General features: G+C 42.2%; 1 protein-coding gene across 1 annotated transcript in view; it reads right to left on the bottom strand.

The window, feature by feature from the left end:
- MTF1 (metal regulatory transcription factor 1) overlaps nt 1-13,819 on the bottom strand; it is a 68,945-nt gene that overhangs the window by 31,928 nt on the left and 23,198 nt on the right. Inside the window, exon 3 of the mRNA XM_073615508.1 lies at nt 4,250-4,381. Coding sequence (XP_073471609.1) covers nt 4,250-4,381 — 132 coding nt within the window. The remainder of the gene's footprint in view (nt 1-4,249; nt 4,382-13,819) is intronic.

Genomic DNA, 13,819 nt, shown 5'->3' on the forward strand with positions numbered 1-13,819 from the left:
ATACAATGACTGTACCACCACAAGATACCAACATGCACATACATACAACTATATTAGGGCTAGTTCATGTTATAGCTCCGACAAATGTAAGCCACATCCTACCTTGAGGGCCTGGTTCACACCACATGCAGTCCAATGAGTTTTTTTTCAGTATCAAAAACGTATGGAAGGTAAGTTATATGGTTTTCAATGGCATAGTTCACACCAGTGCTTGCAGTTCCAGTGCGTTCCAGAAAAAAAAAAAAAAAACAGTAGAAAATGCTGCATTTTTTCCTGCACTAGAACGCTGTAAAACGCATCAAAAACGCACTGGAATGTACCAAAAACACACATGCAGAAAAGCATCTGCAACGCTTCTAGACTGCGTTTCTATGGTGTGAACTGGCTCTAAGTTGTTTTTTTTTTTTAAAGGATAGGTTCACTAAAAAAAAAATAATAAAAAAAAAAAATAAAAAAAATAAAATAATAATTATATCTGTATCTATATCTGCTAATTTTTTTGCATGTAAAAAAAAAAAAATGGCTTTTTTTTTACCGAAGGAGCCTGCAGAGCATAGCACCCGCGATCAGAAGATGGCTAAGGGTACTTGTAGGCATTTTTTCACAGGAAACTGTGAATGAATAACGTGGCCATGTGGGCGTAACCCCGCACGGCTGTACTGTTATCAAATAGTGACAGTGGGTTCAGGGAGAAGATCCCCAGTCTGCTGTCACAGGGAGGGGGACCAGCAGGAGTGGAGCTGCAGATGCTCAAACATGTTCCACCCTAAAAATAGGTGGAAATCTGTACTCCTTCCTCTGGATGCCCAATCAGTTGTACTTCCCCCTATGTGCCCAACGGATAAGGATTGTACAAGCATTCAAATACATGGGTGTTTGGGTATATCCCAAGGCACAGGACTACTTGCAATATAACCTGCAACAATTACTGGAAAAATTCAAACTTTAAATCTGTGGTAGGCTGTACGGACCTGGTTAAAATGATTTGGGCCCCCAATTGCTATACATTGTACATAACTCACTAGCATGGATACCACAGAAATGGTTAAAAAATATTGAGCCTCTCTTCAGAACCTTAATATGGAAAGGGACTCAACCCAGGATTCGTTTATCCAGCCTCCAGTTACCAAAGGATGAGGGGGGGGGCTTGGCTGTTCCCTCTGCTAGAACTTACTTTTTAGCGGTCCAGTTACAAAATTTTTCCACATGAGGAACTTTTGATGCTAATGATCCCATCCAAGCTGCTTTGTTAGCTAGATCCAATAAGTATCACTTATTGGCTCAATTGGAGGCAGGGGGATTCTGGGAATTTCTTCAGTTCCCTACCTTTATCCTTGTGGCTAAGGTCTGGAACGAAATGAAGAGAATCATGGGATATTGCTGGCATATCTAGTTATCATCCCATATGGGAGAAAGGTAGGCTTGTAGAGTTGGGAAAATTACAGGGCTTTTCAGAATGGTACTCCCAAGGCATACAGTTTATTCACCAATTGTATAGGAACTGACACTTGAAACCCTTTAACCACTTGCCAAGCAGCCGCTGCAGATATACTGTGGCAGGGCGGCTCTATTGCGTGAATCGCCGTACTGGTACGGCGCTTTGTGCAATAGCCATAGCAGGCGTGTTGCCAGACTTGATGTCTGCCGGCCACCCGCGATCGCTCCACAGAGCCAAAACAGGGATCTGCCAGTGTAAACAAAGCAGATCCCCGTTCTGTCAGGAGATTAGAGAGATGGTCTGTTCCTAGTGATCAGGAACAGCGATCTCGCTCCACACCCAATCAGTCACCTCCCCCCACAGTTATAAACACCTCCCTAGGGAACACTTAACCCCTTGATCGCCCCCTAGTGTTAACCCCTTCCCTGCCAGTGTCATTTATACAGTAATCAGTGGCTATTTTTAGCGCTGATCACTGTAATAACGTCACTGGTCCCAAAAAAGTGTCAAAAGTGTATGATCTGTCCGCTGCAATGTCGCAGTCCCACTAAAAATCGCTGAGTACCGCCATTACTAGTAAAAAAAACTAAAAAATTAATAAAAATGCCATAAATCTATCTCCCATTTTGTAGACGCTATAACTTTTGCGCAAACCAATCAATATTCGATTATTGCAATTTTTTAATCAAAAATATATAGCAGAATACATATTGGCCTAAAATGATGAATATATATATATATATATATATATATATATATATATATATATATATATATATATATATATATATATAAATAAAAGTGAGAAATAGTAGTTTTTTTTTTTTTTTTTCAAAATTGTTGGTCTTTTTTTTTATGTTTATAGTGCAAAAAATAAAAAAACTGAAGAGGGTACAGCGTCGCAAAACCACACAATTGTCGGGTAAAGTAACGTAGTGCCGTACCGCAAAAAATGGTCATTAAGGGGATAAATCTTTCTGGGGCTGAAGCGGTTAATGAAATACAAACTGAATTTGGCATCTATTTTTTTTTCAATACTTTCAACTTCGATACTTCCTTTCAGTGCAGGCCAAGCTTACGCCCATTAGACAGATTAATACTCCCCTTATAGACCAATTAGCTACTACAACTGATAAGAAGGGCCTTAGATCTTCTCTGTATGGGTCATTATTGACCCGCCCCCTACAAGGCAACACCCAACTTCCAGGCAGGAGAGGATGGTCTACGGACATCTTGACCTTATTTGTTTATTGTTTTATATAAATCTTTCAACAAAAAAGTTATTTGAAAAAAAAAAAAATGGTAGAACATATAACATGTTCCAAAAGTGAACCCATCCTTTTAAACAATGCCCTCTATGCATGCGCTAAAATGAACAAACACATGGCAATGGCACAACATAAAATTACACACCAGACCCTAGTGATGTAAACAATACCCTATAGACCAGTCTTTCTCAACATGAAGGAACCCTTGAAATAAAGGTCACTGCAAAAATGAAACACTAGGTTGAATTCAGCAGGTGATACCGCCACCTGAACATGACCCGTTTAGTGCCCAGTCAAAACCTCCCTGCAACCACATGTAATGCACAGGGTTTTAGTGCGGCAGTGCCGCATTTATAGGGGTAAAACAGTTGGAGTGGAGATGACATACTGACTCTTCACCGTCCGTCAAATGTCTCTGAAAAGTGATCCACCACAAAATGCTTCAATGACTGTTGCACATATGAACAAGCACTTAAAGTCATCAACTCTGCTCATTCTGCTATCCTGTTCATAGTCAGCAACGTGCGCATTGCAGGAGATCCCGACTGCTTTAGAGTGCCCTCTCACCCATTCCCAGAATGCTGCTGACAAGGAAATTAGAGGAGACTGATATCATCTACAAATTTCAGGTATTGACACCAAATGTAGCTAAATATACAGTTACTAAACCCACAACAGTAAAATCAGTGTGTATATGCAGTAAAGCATGCTGGTTACACTCACTGTGAAACCTAAGGGGTTAATCCTCTGTATTGTGTATAAAGGCTGTTAATCCCGTCTTCTCCAATCCTCCCCTTCTTTTACGGTCTCCAATCCATTTCCTGATAGAACAGAGTCTTGGGGATACTCTGCACATGCTCAGTTTGGTGTGTATTGCTAGAGTTTTTTTTTTCTTGGGAGAATGCATGTGATCGAAACAGGGTCAATCAGCACTGTCCAGGCAGAGGGTCAGGGGTCCTGCAGCCTCATAGGACAGTTAGAGTAGAATGAATACTCCTCCTACAAGCTTTAACCAGACACAGATAGGAAGTCAAAAGACTGCTATATACTGCTGATGAGAAAAGGTATTTAGTAGTTTATATTTACTAAAATAATTGCGTTTCCATGTTCTGTGTAGACCAGAAATAGTGAATGCAGGGTCCTGGGTTAAGTAACACTAATGATTTTTAATAAATGCAAAACTGCTTTAATTTGTGTTTTCATATATGTGGGCATTCAGCTGCAAAGGAATCCTGTCATGAAAAAAAATACAGGGATTCCCATTGTTGATCTCCGGAAAATGCTAGCTGCCTGTCAATCTCTTGCTTCAATGCTTTCCAAGTCTCTGTACGAGATCGATCATGCAGTAAGTGTACTCCTTATTTACACGGCTGTTACAGGTCAATGACTCAAAATCATTGAAGCCTGAGTGCTGCATGATAGCAGGGGAACTTGCATGTTTACAAAATCTACAATTGCAGCCCTGATAATTCTTTCTGGGCAGTGTTTCTTTTAAGTTGATCGGTGTAAAATGCCTGCCATGTTTTAAGTAGTAAAAACTCACCTGAAAGGTTTCTCTCTGGTGTGAGTTCGAATGTGTTTCCGCAAGTCACTGTGCGTAGTGAAGTATTTGCTGCAACCCTCTGTCACACAATTAAATGTTTCTCCAGTATGAAGTCTTTTATGAGCCCTCAACCTGCAGAGAAAAAATAATTACCGTTTTAAAACAGGCCCCACTTTATACCCTTCCTATAAAAAAATAACTAGTTTCCATGGTCAACCCAAATACTCACCCACCAAAATACTTATGGCCCGTATACATGATCCGAAAAATATCACCTTCGACGCGATCGTACGATAATCGGATCATTAGTACAGAGCTTTCTAGAGCCGATCACGACAGTTCATCCAATATTATTCAATTAGGCAAGCAAGAAAATTTTCCTCGTACGATACCAGATTTTCATTTAGTCAGTACAGTTGTCGTCCAAAAATACAATACAAATACACTACAACAGATTACATCACTTCCATTTTTTTTTCTGTCGTACGAGAATTTTTCGTGACTTTAGGAACCTATTCAATTTCTATTTGCGACTAGTAAACAAAATTCGGATTTTCGGATCACGTGTACGGGGCATAAGGCATACACTCCAATTAACCACTTCAGCTCCAGAAGATTTTACCCCCTTTATGACCAGGCCATTTTTTGCTATGTGGCACTGCGCTAATTTAACTGGAATTTGAGTGGTCATGCCAAGCTGTACCCAAACTAAATTTATAGCATTTGTTTAACACAAATAGAGCTTTCTTTTGGGGGTATTTGACCACCACTGGGTTTTTTCATTTTTTGCAATATAAACTAAAAAAGACCAAATATTTTGAAAAAAAGAATAATATTTTTTTACGTTCTGCTATAAAACATATCCAATAAAAAAATTTTAAAAAATAATCTAATTCTTTCATGAATTTAGGTCAAAATGTATTCCCTAACATGTCTTTGTTAAAAAAAAAAATCCCAATAAGTGTATATTGATCGGTTTGAGTGAAAGTTATAGCACCTACGAACTATGGTGTATACATACTAGAATTGTATTGTTTATACCACTAATGGCAGCAGTCAATGACTTCTAATGGGACTGTGATAGTGTGGGGGTCATTCAGACACTGACACTGGAGGGAACTGACATCACCAGTGACATTAATACAGTGATCAGTGCTAATATGCACAATCACTGTACTGACGACACTGGCTGGGAAGGGGTTAACATCTAGGTGATTAATGGGTTAAAAAAGTGTGCTTAATATGTGTAAAGCGTGCTGATTTTTACTACAGATCTCTCAGTTTCTCATCTCTGCTTTGCAGGGATAAGAAACTGACAGATCGCTCTCTTGGTACAGAGCTCTGTATTGTTTATCAACACAGAGCTCTGGGCTGTGATTGTACACAGCTGATCAGTAGGTCCCAGCCAATGATTCATGGTCCTGACAGGCTCCTGCTGTGTACAACTGCAGAAGGAGGCATGTATGCGTGTGCCCTAAACCTGGAAGTGGGCAGCAACGTATGGGTACGTCGTTTTGCTTACAGCCCCTGCTCGCCCACAGTATAGTGCACATGGGCGGTCGGCAAGTGGTTTAAGTGTGCTTAAAGCCAAAACTTTTCTTTTAGTTTTAGAAACAGAAGATAATTCCCTGTCAGGTCATCTTTGGCTGCCTGTATCTTACTGGAGAAGTAAGTTTCCATTCAGTTAATTTCCTGACCTGTACTGGAGATGCAACAGGAAATGTCATCCAAGTGTCCCAACTGAAGGCTTTACCCTCATTGTTTGTTCTGGTGACAATAAGGGAATTTTGCATTTCCCATCACTTTCTGTCCAGTGGCAATGGAGATATAGTAATAGTAATCCCACCCCCCAGTGGGGACACAGCAATAAAAAACTGACAGAGATTCTAACCTTTTTTCAACCATATCCAAAACAAAAATATGCTTTTTATATACACTTGAACACTTTTACAATCTGTTATGTATAGAACTTCCCGTTACAAAGAAACCAAAGGTAGAGAATGCACTACTTTTGATGCAGAGTGGTATGATTTCAGCCCATTCAAAAAGAATGGTCTGAAATCGCACTGCATGTGAATTGCACAGGAATCGCACAGCGATTGCGATTCTTTTGCGGTTCCTAAGGTGAATGGGCCCAAACATTCTGTTTGGCTTTGAGGGGGGTCAGCACTTAGCACATTAATAAGAGGATGGTCTAGGGCTAGGCCAAAGACAGACATACCACAAAAATGAGCTTTATAAACTGCACACACTCCTTACCACTACTTTTCCCCACAGTAGTTCTGCAGCTTCTCTCATGTCACAAATGACTAGCTGTTTATTCTGCTTCTCATAAAGAGGGTAGCTGTAGCACAGCCAAGAATGATAATCTTGGTACAGGATGATACAGAACATTAGCACTGACATAGGCACACACAGACAGTACTATCCGAATAGGATTATGGCCCTGGGGTACATGGAAACCCATGACAAGGAAGTGAATTTAACCACAGCACTGCTGCTGCAACAGGGGGGAGCTATGGGATAGTGAGAAGGCTTAGCTGGTCAATAAACACAACATTTTGCTAGATTTGTAAATGGTCACAAAAATAAGAACACAATTCAAATTAAAAAAAAGTGGAGCCATGTGCTTAAAGAAGAGCTCCAGTTTACTGTAACTTTAAACACTTTGGACCAGCGTTGATAAAACAAATTCCTGTCTGGAAAATGATTTTCACTGCATTGTGAGGCATAACTGGCGAACGTTGACATTTTTTCTGCTCCGGGTTTTCTGTCACTTTATACTTTGAGTCAGCTTGGTTAAAACAAATTCCTACCATGCCAGAACAGTATGGACACCGGGGAAGCCGTAATACACTGTAGTAGCATTGCTAAAAACAGTAAGTGTTGTTTAATTCCTGGGGGCTGAGAGCAACTTCCCCATAGCTACTAAAAACAGGGAGTCACTCACATTGTACCTCGGCAATTAAGGAAAAGCCTTGTATTTTTTTTTTTTTAAGGAATACAAGGTGTTCTCCGATTGGCTAAGGTGGAGAGTGAGAGGTCATCCACCTCTCCACTGCATAAACAGAGTATTTCCAGCATCCAAAGAAGTTAGTCGTACCCCTTGAGGAACTTCAAATACTACTACAGTGTATTATGGCATCTCCAGCAGCCATACTGTTGTGGCATGCTTTGATTTTTTCTTTTTTTTTTTTTCTTTCAGGTACTTGTATAGTGCCATCAATTTATGCAGCCTTTTACATATATATTGTGCATTCACATCAGTCCCTGCCCTCAAGGAGTTTACAATCTAAGGTCCCTTACTCACATTAATACATACTAGGGCCAATTTAGACAGGATCCATTTAACCTTACAGCATGTCTTTGGAGTGTGGGAGGAAACCGGAGTACCTAGAAGAAACCCACGCAGGCACAGGTAGTGTCGTGGTTGGGATTCGAACCAGCGACCCTTTTGCTGCTAGGTGAAAGTGCTAATAAAGCACTGCGCAAACTGTTGGTGCTATATAAATCCTGTATAATAATAATAACCACTACGCTGCCCATTTATACCCAAGCTAGTCCAAACAAAGTATTTTGGCTCATGTGTACAGTCTATATTTTTGTACACATCTAAACTCAGCACTACAGAAGTTAATGTAGCCACGCACACCGCTGCATCTACCAACAAAAATGTGCACTTTGTTTAGCGGTGTACCAATAAAAGAAGGACAGCTGTGTCCAGAGCATAATAACCCATAATTAACACTGTATGCATGAACGTCTATGCAACGCTTGCATGTGTATCAGTGCACAGTGGCCCTTTTAGCCACTGCCGCTGCTTAGGGCTGAAAAAAATCAACAATATGTAATCAGCGACACCGTTTGTACACTGTTGATACTAGCATGTCTAAAGATTCAGTTAATCATTCATTTGGTATTTATATCCCTGGAATCAGTGTCCTTAGCATGCGTTTTTACATTTACATCATAGCAATAGGTCCACTCAGAATAGACCAGATAAGGGCAGAACCAACAGGTTTCAATGAGTATCTGATCAGATCTGCTCTGATGGCCAGTGGGAGGAGCCATTTCTGCTTGCTTAGAATTTGACTAACCTTAGCCACTCACATTTTACAAAGACAAAATGGCTCCTCCTACTGGTTGTCAGAGCAGACCAGATGGGACATGGGGAAGTGGAGTCAGAATGGTTTGCTGGTTGCCATTCTCACCTATGTATAATTTGACTGGCCACTCCCACCGGCCGTCAGGATGGAAATGATGGGGAACAGACTGCTTGCAATTTTATTAGCAATAATGTCAGCACTGGCATCCTTTGTTGCTAGGGCACAGATGGCAAAAACTTTCTGGGTCCTGGCATCAAACTGAGCAGCAGTAGATGCCAATAAAGGCAATTTACACAAAAATGCTATACACATGTAAACGTTGCTCAAGCTTTACATGCATGCAGCAAACAGAGCACTCATTTGTAGGAGCTTGCTGCAAACAAGATCCTGAGTAAAAACACTGCCACGCTGAGTGAATCAGTTTCAGGAAACCTGGAGCTCTTCTTTAATTCTCGAACTGAAAGAATGAAAATTTCATCAGTTATAACTCACAATGCAGTAAATATCAAGTCACAGCCTGGAATATCTCCAATGTTGGCCATAATAAATACGAGAAAAAGAGCAATTACATTCTATTACCCATAAACACCCCAATTTCCTTTTTAAACAGTCAAGACAAGACAAAGACAGAAGAGATCAGAGGTAGGTGCAGCGGAACAGGTAAGTAATAATACTGTCCTTCTTTGGCTGCTTTAGTTTTTGTTTTTTTGTTTTTTATACTATACTATTTTAGCTACAAAAAAACTAAACAAAACAAAAAAAGTTTAATTTGTTACTAAGGGAATGACTGATGCTCTGTGCAATAACAGTACCCGATTGGCCACTGAGGCACTCTTGGTAGATAGGGGCATGATGGTTGGTAAGAATTAGCCATGCAGTTAGGCTCCAGTAAAAAAGGGAAATTATCTTTGGAGAGGCAGACAGTATTGGGGGGGCACACCATCTGTGTACAGAACGTCCCCAGGTTGCCATATTGCATTTTACAGAATATTACAGAGTTGCAGATTGAAAAGGAAAGGTCATTTTTAAATAACATAATAATACAATATGGCTTGTGCTGCAATTGTAAATGCCATGGGTCTCCAAACCCCGGTCCAGTGTGTTTTGTCCGACCCGCAGCTCACCCAGACTCTGCCAACACAGCACTGCCGATATGCTGGCTTTTAAAAGCAGCGGCTGTTATCGGCAGTATGTCTGGCAGGTCCTGGTCACAAAGCCCCTGCCAGGAGATGACATCATTAGTGCGGCACCTCCCGGCTTCGCGCCCACTGTTTGTATTAGAAATCCGATGATGGGGGACAACTCTGCTGGGGACACCGATGATGGGGGACAACTCTGCTGGGGACACCGATGATGGGGGACAACTCTGCTGGGGACACCGATGATGGGGGACAACTCTGCTGGGGACACCGATGATGGGGGACAACTCTGCTGGGGGCACCGATGATGGGGGACAACTCTGCTGGGGGCACCGATGATGGGGGACAACTCTGCTGGGGACTACTCTGCGGGGGACAACTATGATGGGGGACAACGATGATGACACAGACGTGTGGAAAGGCTCTGATGGGGACACAGTTGTGTCGAAAGGCTTGTCCTCAGTCATATCATGCAGATTATAAAAACTATCCATGTAAAATCTATTCATTTATACATAACTTTTTTTTACAATTAAAAGTCATAGAATAGATGCTACAAATGCCCCTGTACCATTAGGCCCCAATACAAGCCTTAGATCAGCAAGTGACCGAGACCGTGACCAAAGGCAGTGCCATCGTCCAAGCCTTTCAAATCTTTATAAAAATGGAAGTAGAAGAGAACAAGATGACCTGGACAGCCGCACACTGGAATGGATAAATCCGTCTTTTTATTCAAAATACAGGTTCATGTGGTACAAGAATATCTGACGCGTTTCGCACTTACACCAAGTGCTTACGCATAGCTATGAGTATGCACTTGGTGTAAGTGCGAAATGCGTCAGCTATTCTTGTATCACCCCACAGTCGTGTTGTGTACCCCATGATCCTGTATTTTGAATAAAAAGACGGAATTATCCATTCCGGTGTGCGGCTGTCCAGGTCTTCTTGTTCTCTTCTACTTGCATCAGCATTTAGCCAGCACCTGGGGATCTTCTCTTCCTGGAGGTAATGAGACACAAGCACTCTGGTTTAAGCCCCTCTTTGAGCGGAGGATCCCACATCATCTCTTTAGAAAAATGGTTTCTTTACTAGGGCCTATGGAGAAGAATCTTACATAAAAAGTCCTGTGGAAGACAGCAGCCTGCCTGATATAACGTCTAAAATTCCAAAATCACACTCCACACCCAAAGAGCATACTTTAGAAGCCAGTGAGTTAGTTCATACTTATTAAGCAGGGTTTATTCAGGTCAGTAAGGCTGGGCCATGGGGTCAGAGAAGTCCCTAATAAAAATTTAAATTAGAGAAGTACAAAAAAGTTAACAGCAGTAGCCTTGTAGTGTCTACTTTTAGACAGGACTTTTAAAAAAGTGTATCAAAACGAAAATGTAATACTTGGCAGCTGACTGGTACTTAGATCAGGTGGTTACATTAGTTTTCTCTGTTTAGGGTTTATTTTCTTTATTTTGACCTTGCTAATGCTACAGATAATACACTTTCTGTCCTAGGGTCAATACGCTCACTTACTCATCTTGCACTGTATTTATAAAGCCGGCAAAGTGCAGCGGCGCTTTGCGGGCTGTTTTAGCCCTTTTTCGGCCACTAGCGGGGGTTAAAACCGCCCCGCTATCGGCCAAATAGCGACGCTAAAACAACGGTAAAGCGGCGCTAAAAATAGCGCCGCTTTACCGCCGGCGCCCGCCCCAGTGTGAAAGTAGCCCAAACAGTACATGTCAGAGCACAAACCAAGCAATGAAGTACAAAAGAATTGACAGACAGGATTGTATCAAGGCCCAGATCTGGGGAAAGGTACAGAAAAATTTCTGCAGCATTGGAGGTCCCAACAAGCACAGTGGCCTCCATCATCTGTAAATAGAAGAAGCTTGGAACCACCAGGACTCTTCCTAGAGCGGGCCGTCCGGCCAAACTTGGTGATCGGGGGAGAAGGGTCAGGGAGGTGACCAAGAACCCGATAGTCACTGACAGAGCTCCAGCATTTCTCTGTGGAGAGAGGAGAACCTCCCAGAAGAAAATCCATCTCTGCAGCACTCCACCAATCAGGCCTGTATGGTAGAGTGGCTAGACAGAAGCCACACCTCAGTAAAAGGCACACAACAGCCCTCCTGCTGTTTGCCAAAAAGGCACCTGAAGGACTCTCAGACCATGAGAAACAAAATTCTCTGGTCTACAGAAACAAAGATTGAACTCTCTGGCCTGATTGGCAAGCGTCATGTCTAGAGGAAACCAGGCACCTCTCATCACCTGGCCAATACCATCCCTACAGTGAAGCATGGTGGTGGCAGAATCATGCTGTTGGGATGTTTTTCAGTGGCAGGAACTGGGAGACTAGTCAGGATAGAGGGAAAGATGAATGCAGCAATGTACAGAGACATCCTTGATGAAAACCTGCTCGAGCCCTCTGGACCTCAGACCGGGGCGAAGGTTCATCTCCCAACAAGACAACGACCCCAAGCACACAGCCAAGATAACAAAGGGGTGGCTATGGGATAACTCTGTGAATGTCCTTGAGTGGCCCAGCCAGAGGCCAGACTTGAACCAGATTTAACATCTCTGGACCGATCTAAAAATTGCTGTGCACCGACGCTCCCCACCCAACCTGATGGAGCTTGAGAGGTCCTGCAAAGAGGAATGGGAGAAACTGCCCAAAAATAGGTGTGCCAAGCTTGTAGCATCATACTCAAAAAGACCTGAGGCTGTAACTGGTGCCAAAGGTGCTTCAACAAAGTATTGAGCAAAGGCCGTGAATACTTATGTACATGGGATCCTTTTCATTTTTATTAAATTTGCAAAGATTTCAAACAAATTCCTTTCTTGTTGTCATTATGGGAATATTTTTTGTAGAATTTTGAGGAAAAATAGGATTTTTATAACAGCTTACCTGTAAAATCCTTTTCTTTTGAGGTACATCACGAGACACAGAGCCTCAGTAATTACTGATGGGTTATATAGGGTATCACTAGGTGACTGGACACTGGCACACCCTAGACAGGAAGTTCAACCCCCTATATAATCCCTCCCCTTACTGGGAGTACCTCAGTTTTGTAGCAAAGCAATATAAGTGTATTAGAAGAGGGGAGGGACCTCTGTGTCCCGTGATGTACCTCAAAAGAAAAGGATTTTACAGGTAAGCTGTTATAAAAATCCTATTTTCTTTCTCGTACATCACGGGGCACAGAGCCTCAGTAATTACTGATGGGATGTCCCAGAACAATGCTATCTGAGGGGCGGGAACCACACAAAGTAGGGTGTAATCAGACCTGAGGAACTTGTACCGCTGCCCGCAGCACACTACGCCCCATGGCTATATCCTCATGCCTTCCTACATCCACCTCATAAAACTTGGTATGTATGGACTGACGACCAGGTTGCGGCCTTGCAGATTAGAGCCATGGAGGCCTGGTGATGCACTGCCCAGGAAGCACTAATAGACCTAGTGGAGTGCGCCTTGATCTGAAAAGGCGGAACTTTCTGCTTCAAACCATAAGCTTGAACAATTACTTGTCGAATACATTTAGCAATTGTAGATTTCGACGCTGCCTGTCCTGTGTTAGGACCTTCTGGCAATACAAACAAAACATCCCTTTTAAGAACTCGAGCAGTCGCTTCCAGATAGGCTTTGACTGCTCTCACTACATCCAAAGAATGTTGTGACCTTTCTTCCGTAGAACAGGGATCTGGAAAAAAGGAAGGCAGAACAATATCTTGGTTTAGATGAAAACCTGAAACCACCTTCGGTAGAAAGCTAGGATGAGGGCGTAACACCACACTATCATTGTGCATTATTAGATATGGCTCTTTACAAGAAAGGGCCGCTAATTCTGATACTCTTCTGGCAGAAGAAATGGCGACCAGAAAAATTAATTTCCTTGTCAACAGAACTAAGGGAATTTGACGTATCGGTTCAAAAGGCTACTTCTGTAAAGCTGACAGAACTAAATTCAAGTCCCAGGGGTTTAGAGGCGCCTTAACCGGAGGATTAAGGCGCGTTACCCCCTGTATAAAGTTTCGGACCAAAGTATGCGAAGTGGACGTTGAAACAGAACTGATAAGGCCGAGACCTGGCCCTTGATGGTACTCAAGGCCAGCTTCATCTCTAACCCCATTTGCAGAAAGTCAAGGATTCTGCTTATGTCATATTTTCTGGGATGCCAACCCCTGGATTCACACCAGGAGACATATGCTTTCCAGACTCTATGATAAATCATTCTGGAAGCTGGCTTCCTTGCATTAATCAAGGTAGAAATCACAGGACCTGAAAGCCCACGACTCTTTAGAACGTGGGTTTCAATAGACAAACCTTTAAATTT

The sequence above is a fragment of the Aquarana catesbeiana genome, linkage group LG02 (assembly GCF_042186555.1).
Source record: "Aquarana catesbeiana isolate 2022-GZ linkage group LG02, ASM4218655v1, whole genome shotgun sequence".
NCBI classification, from domain to species: Eukaryota; Metazoa; Chordata; class Amphibia; order Anura; family Ranidae; genus Aquarana; species Aquarana catesbeiana.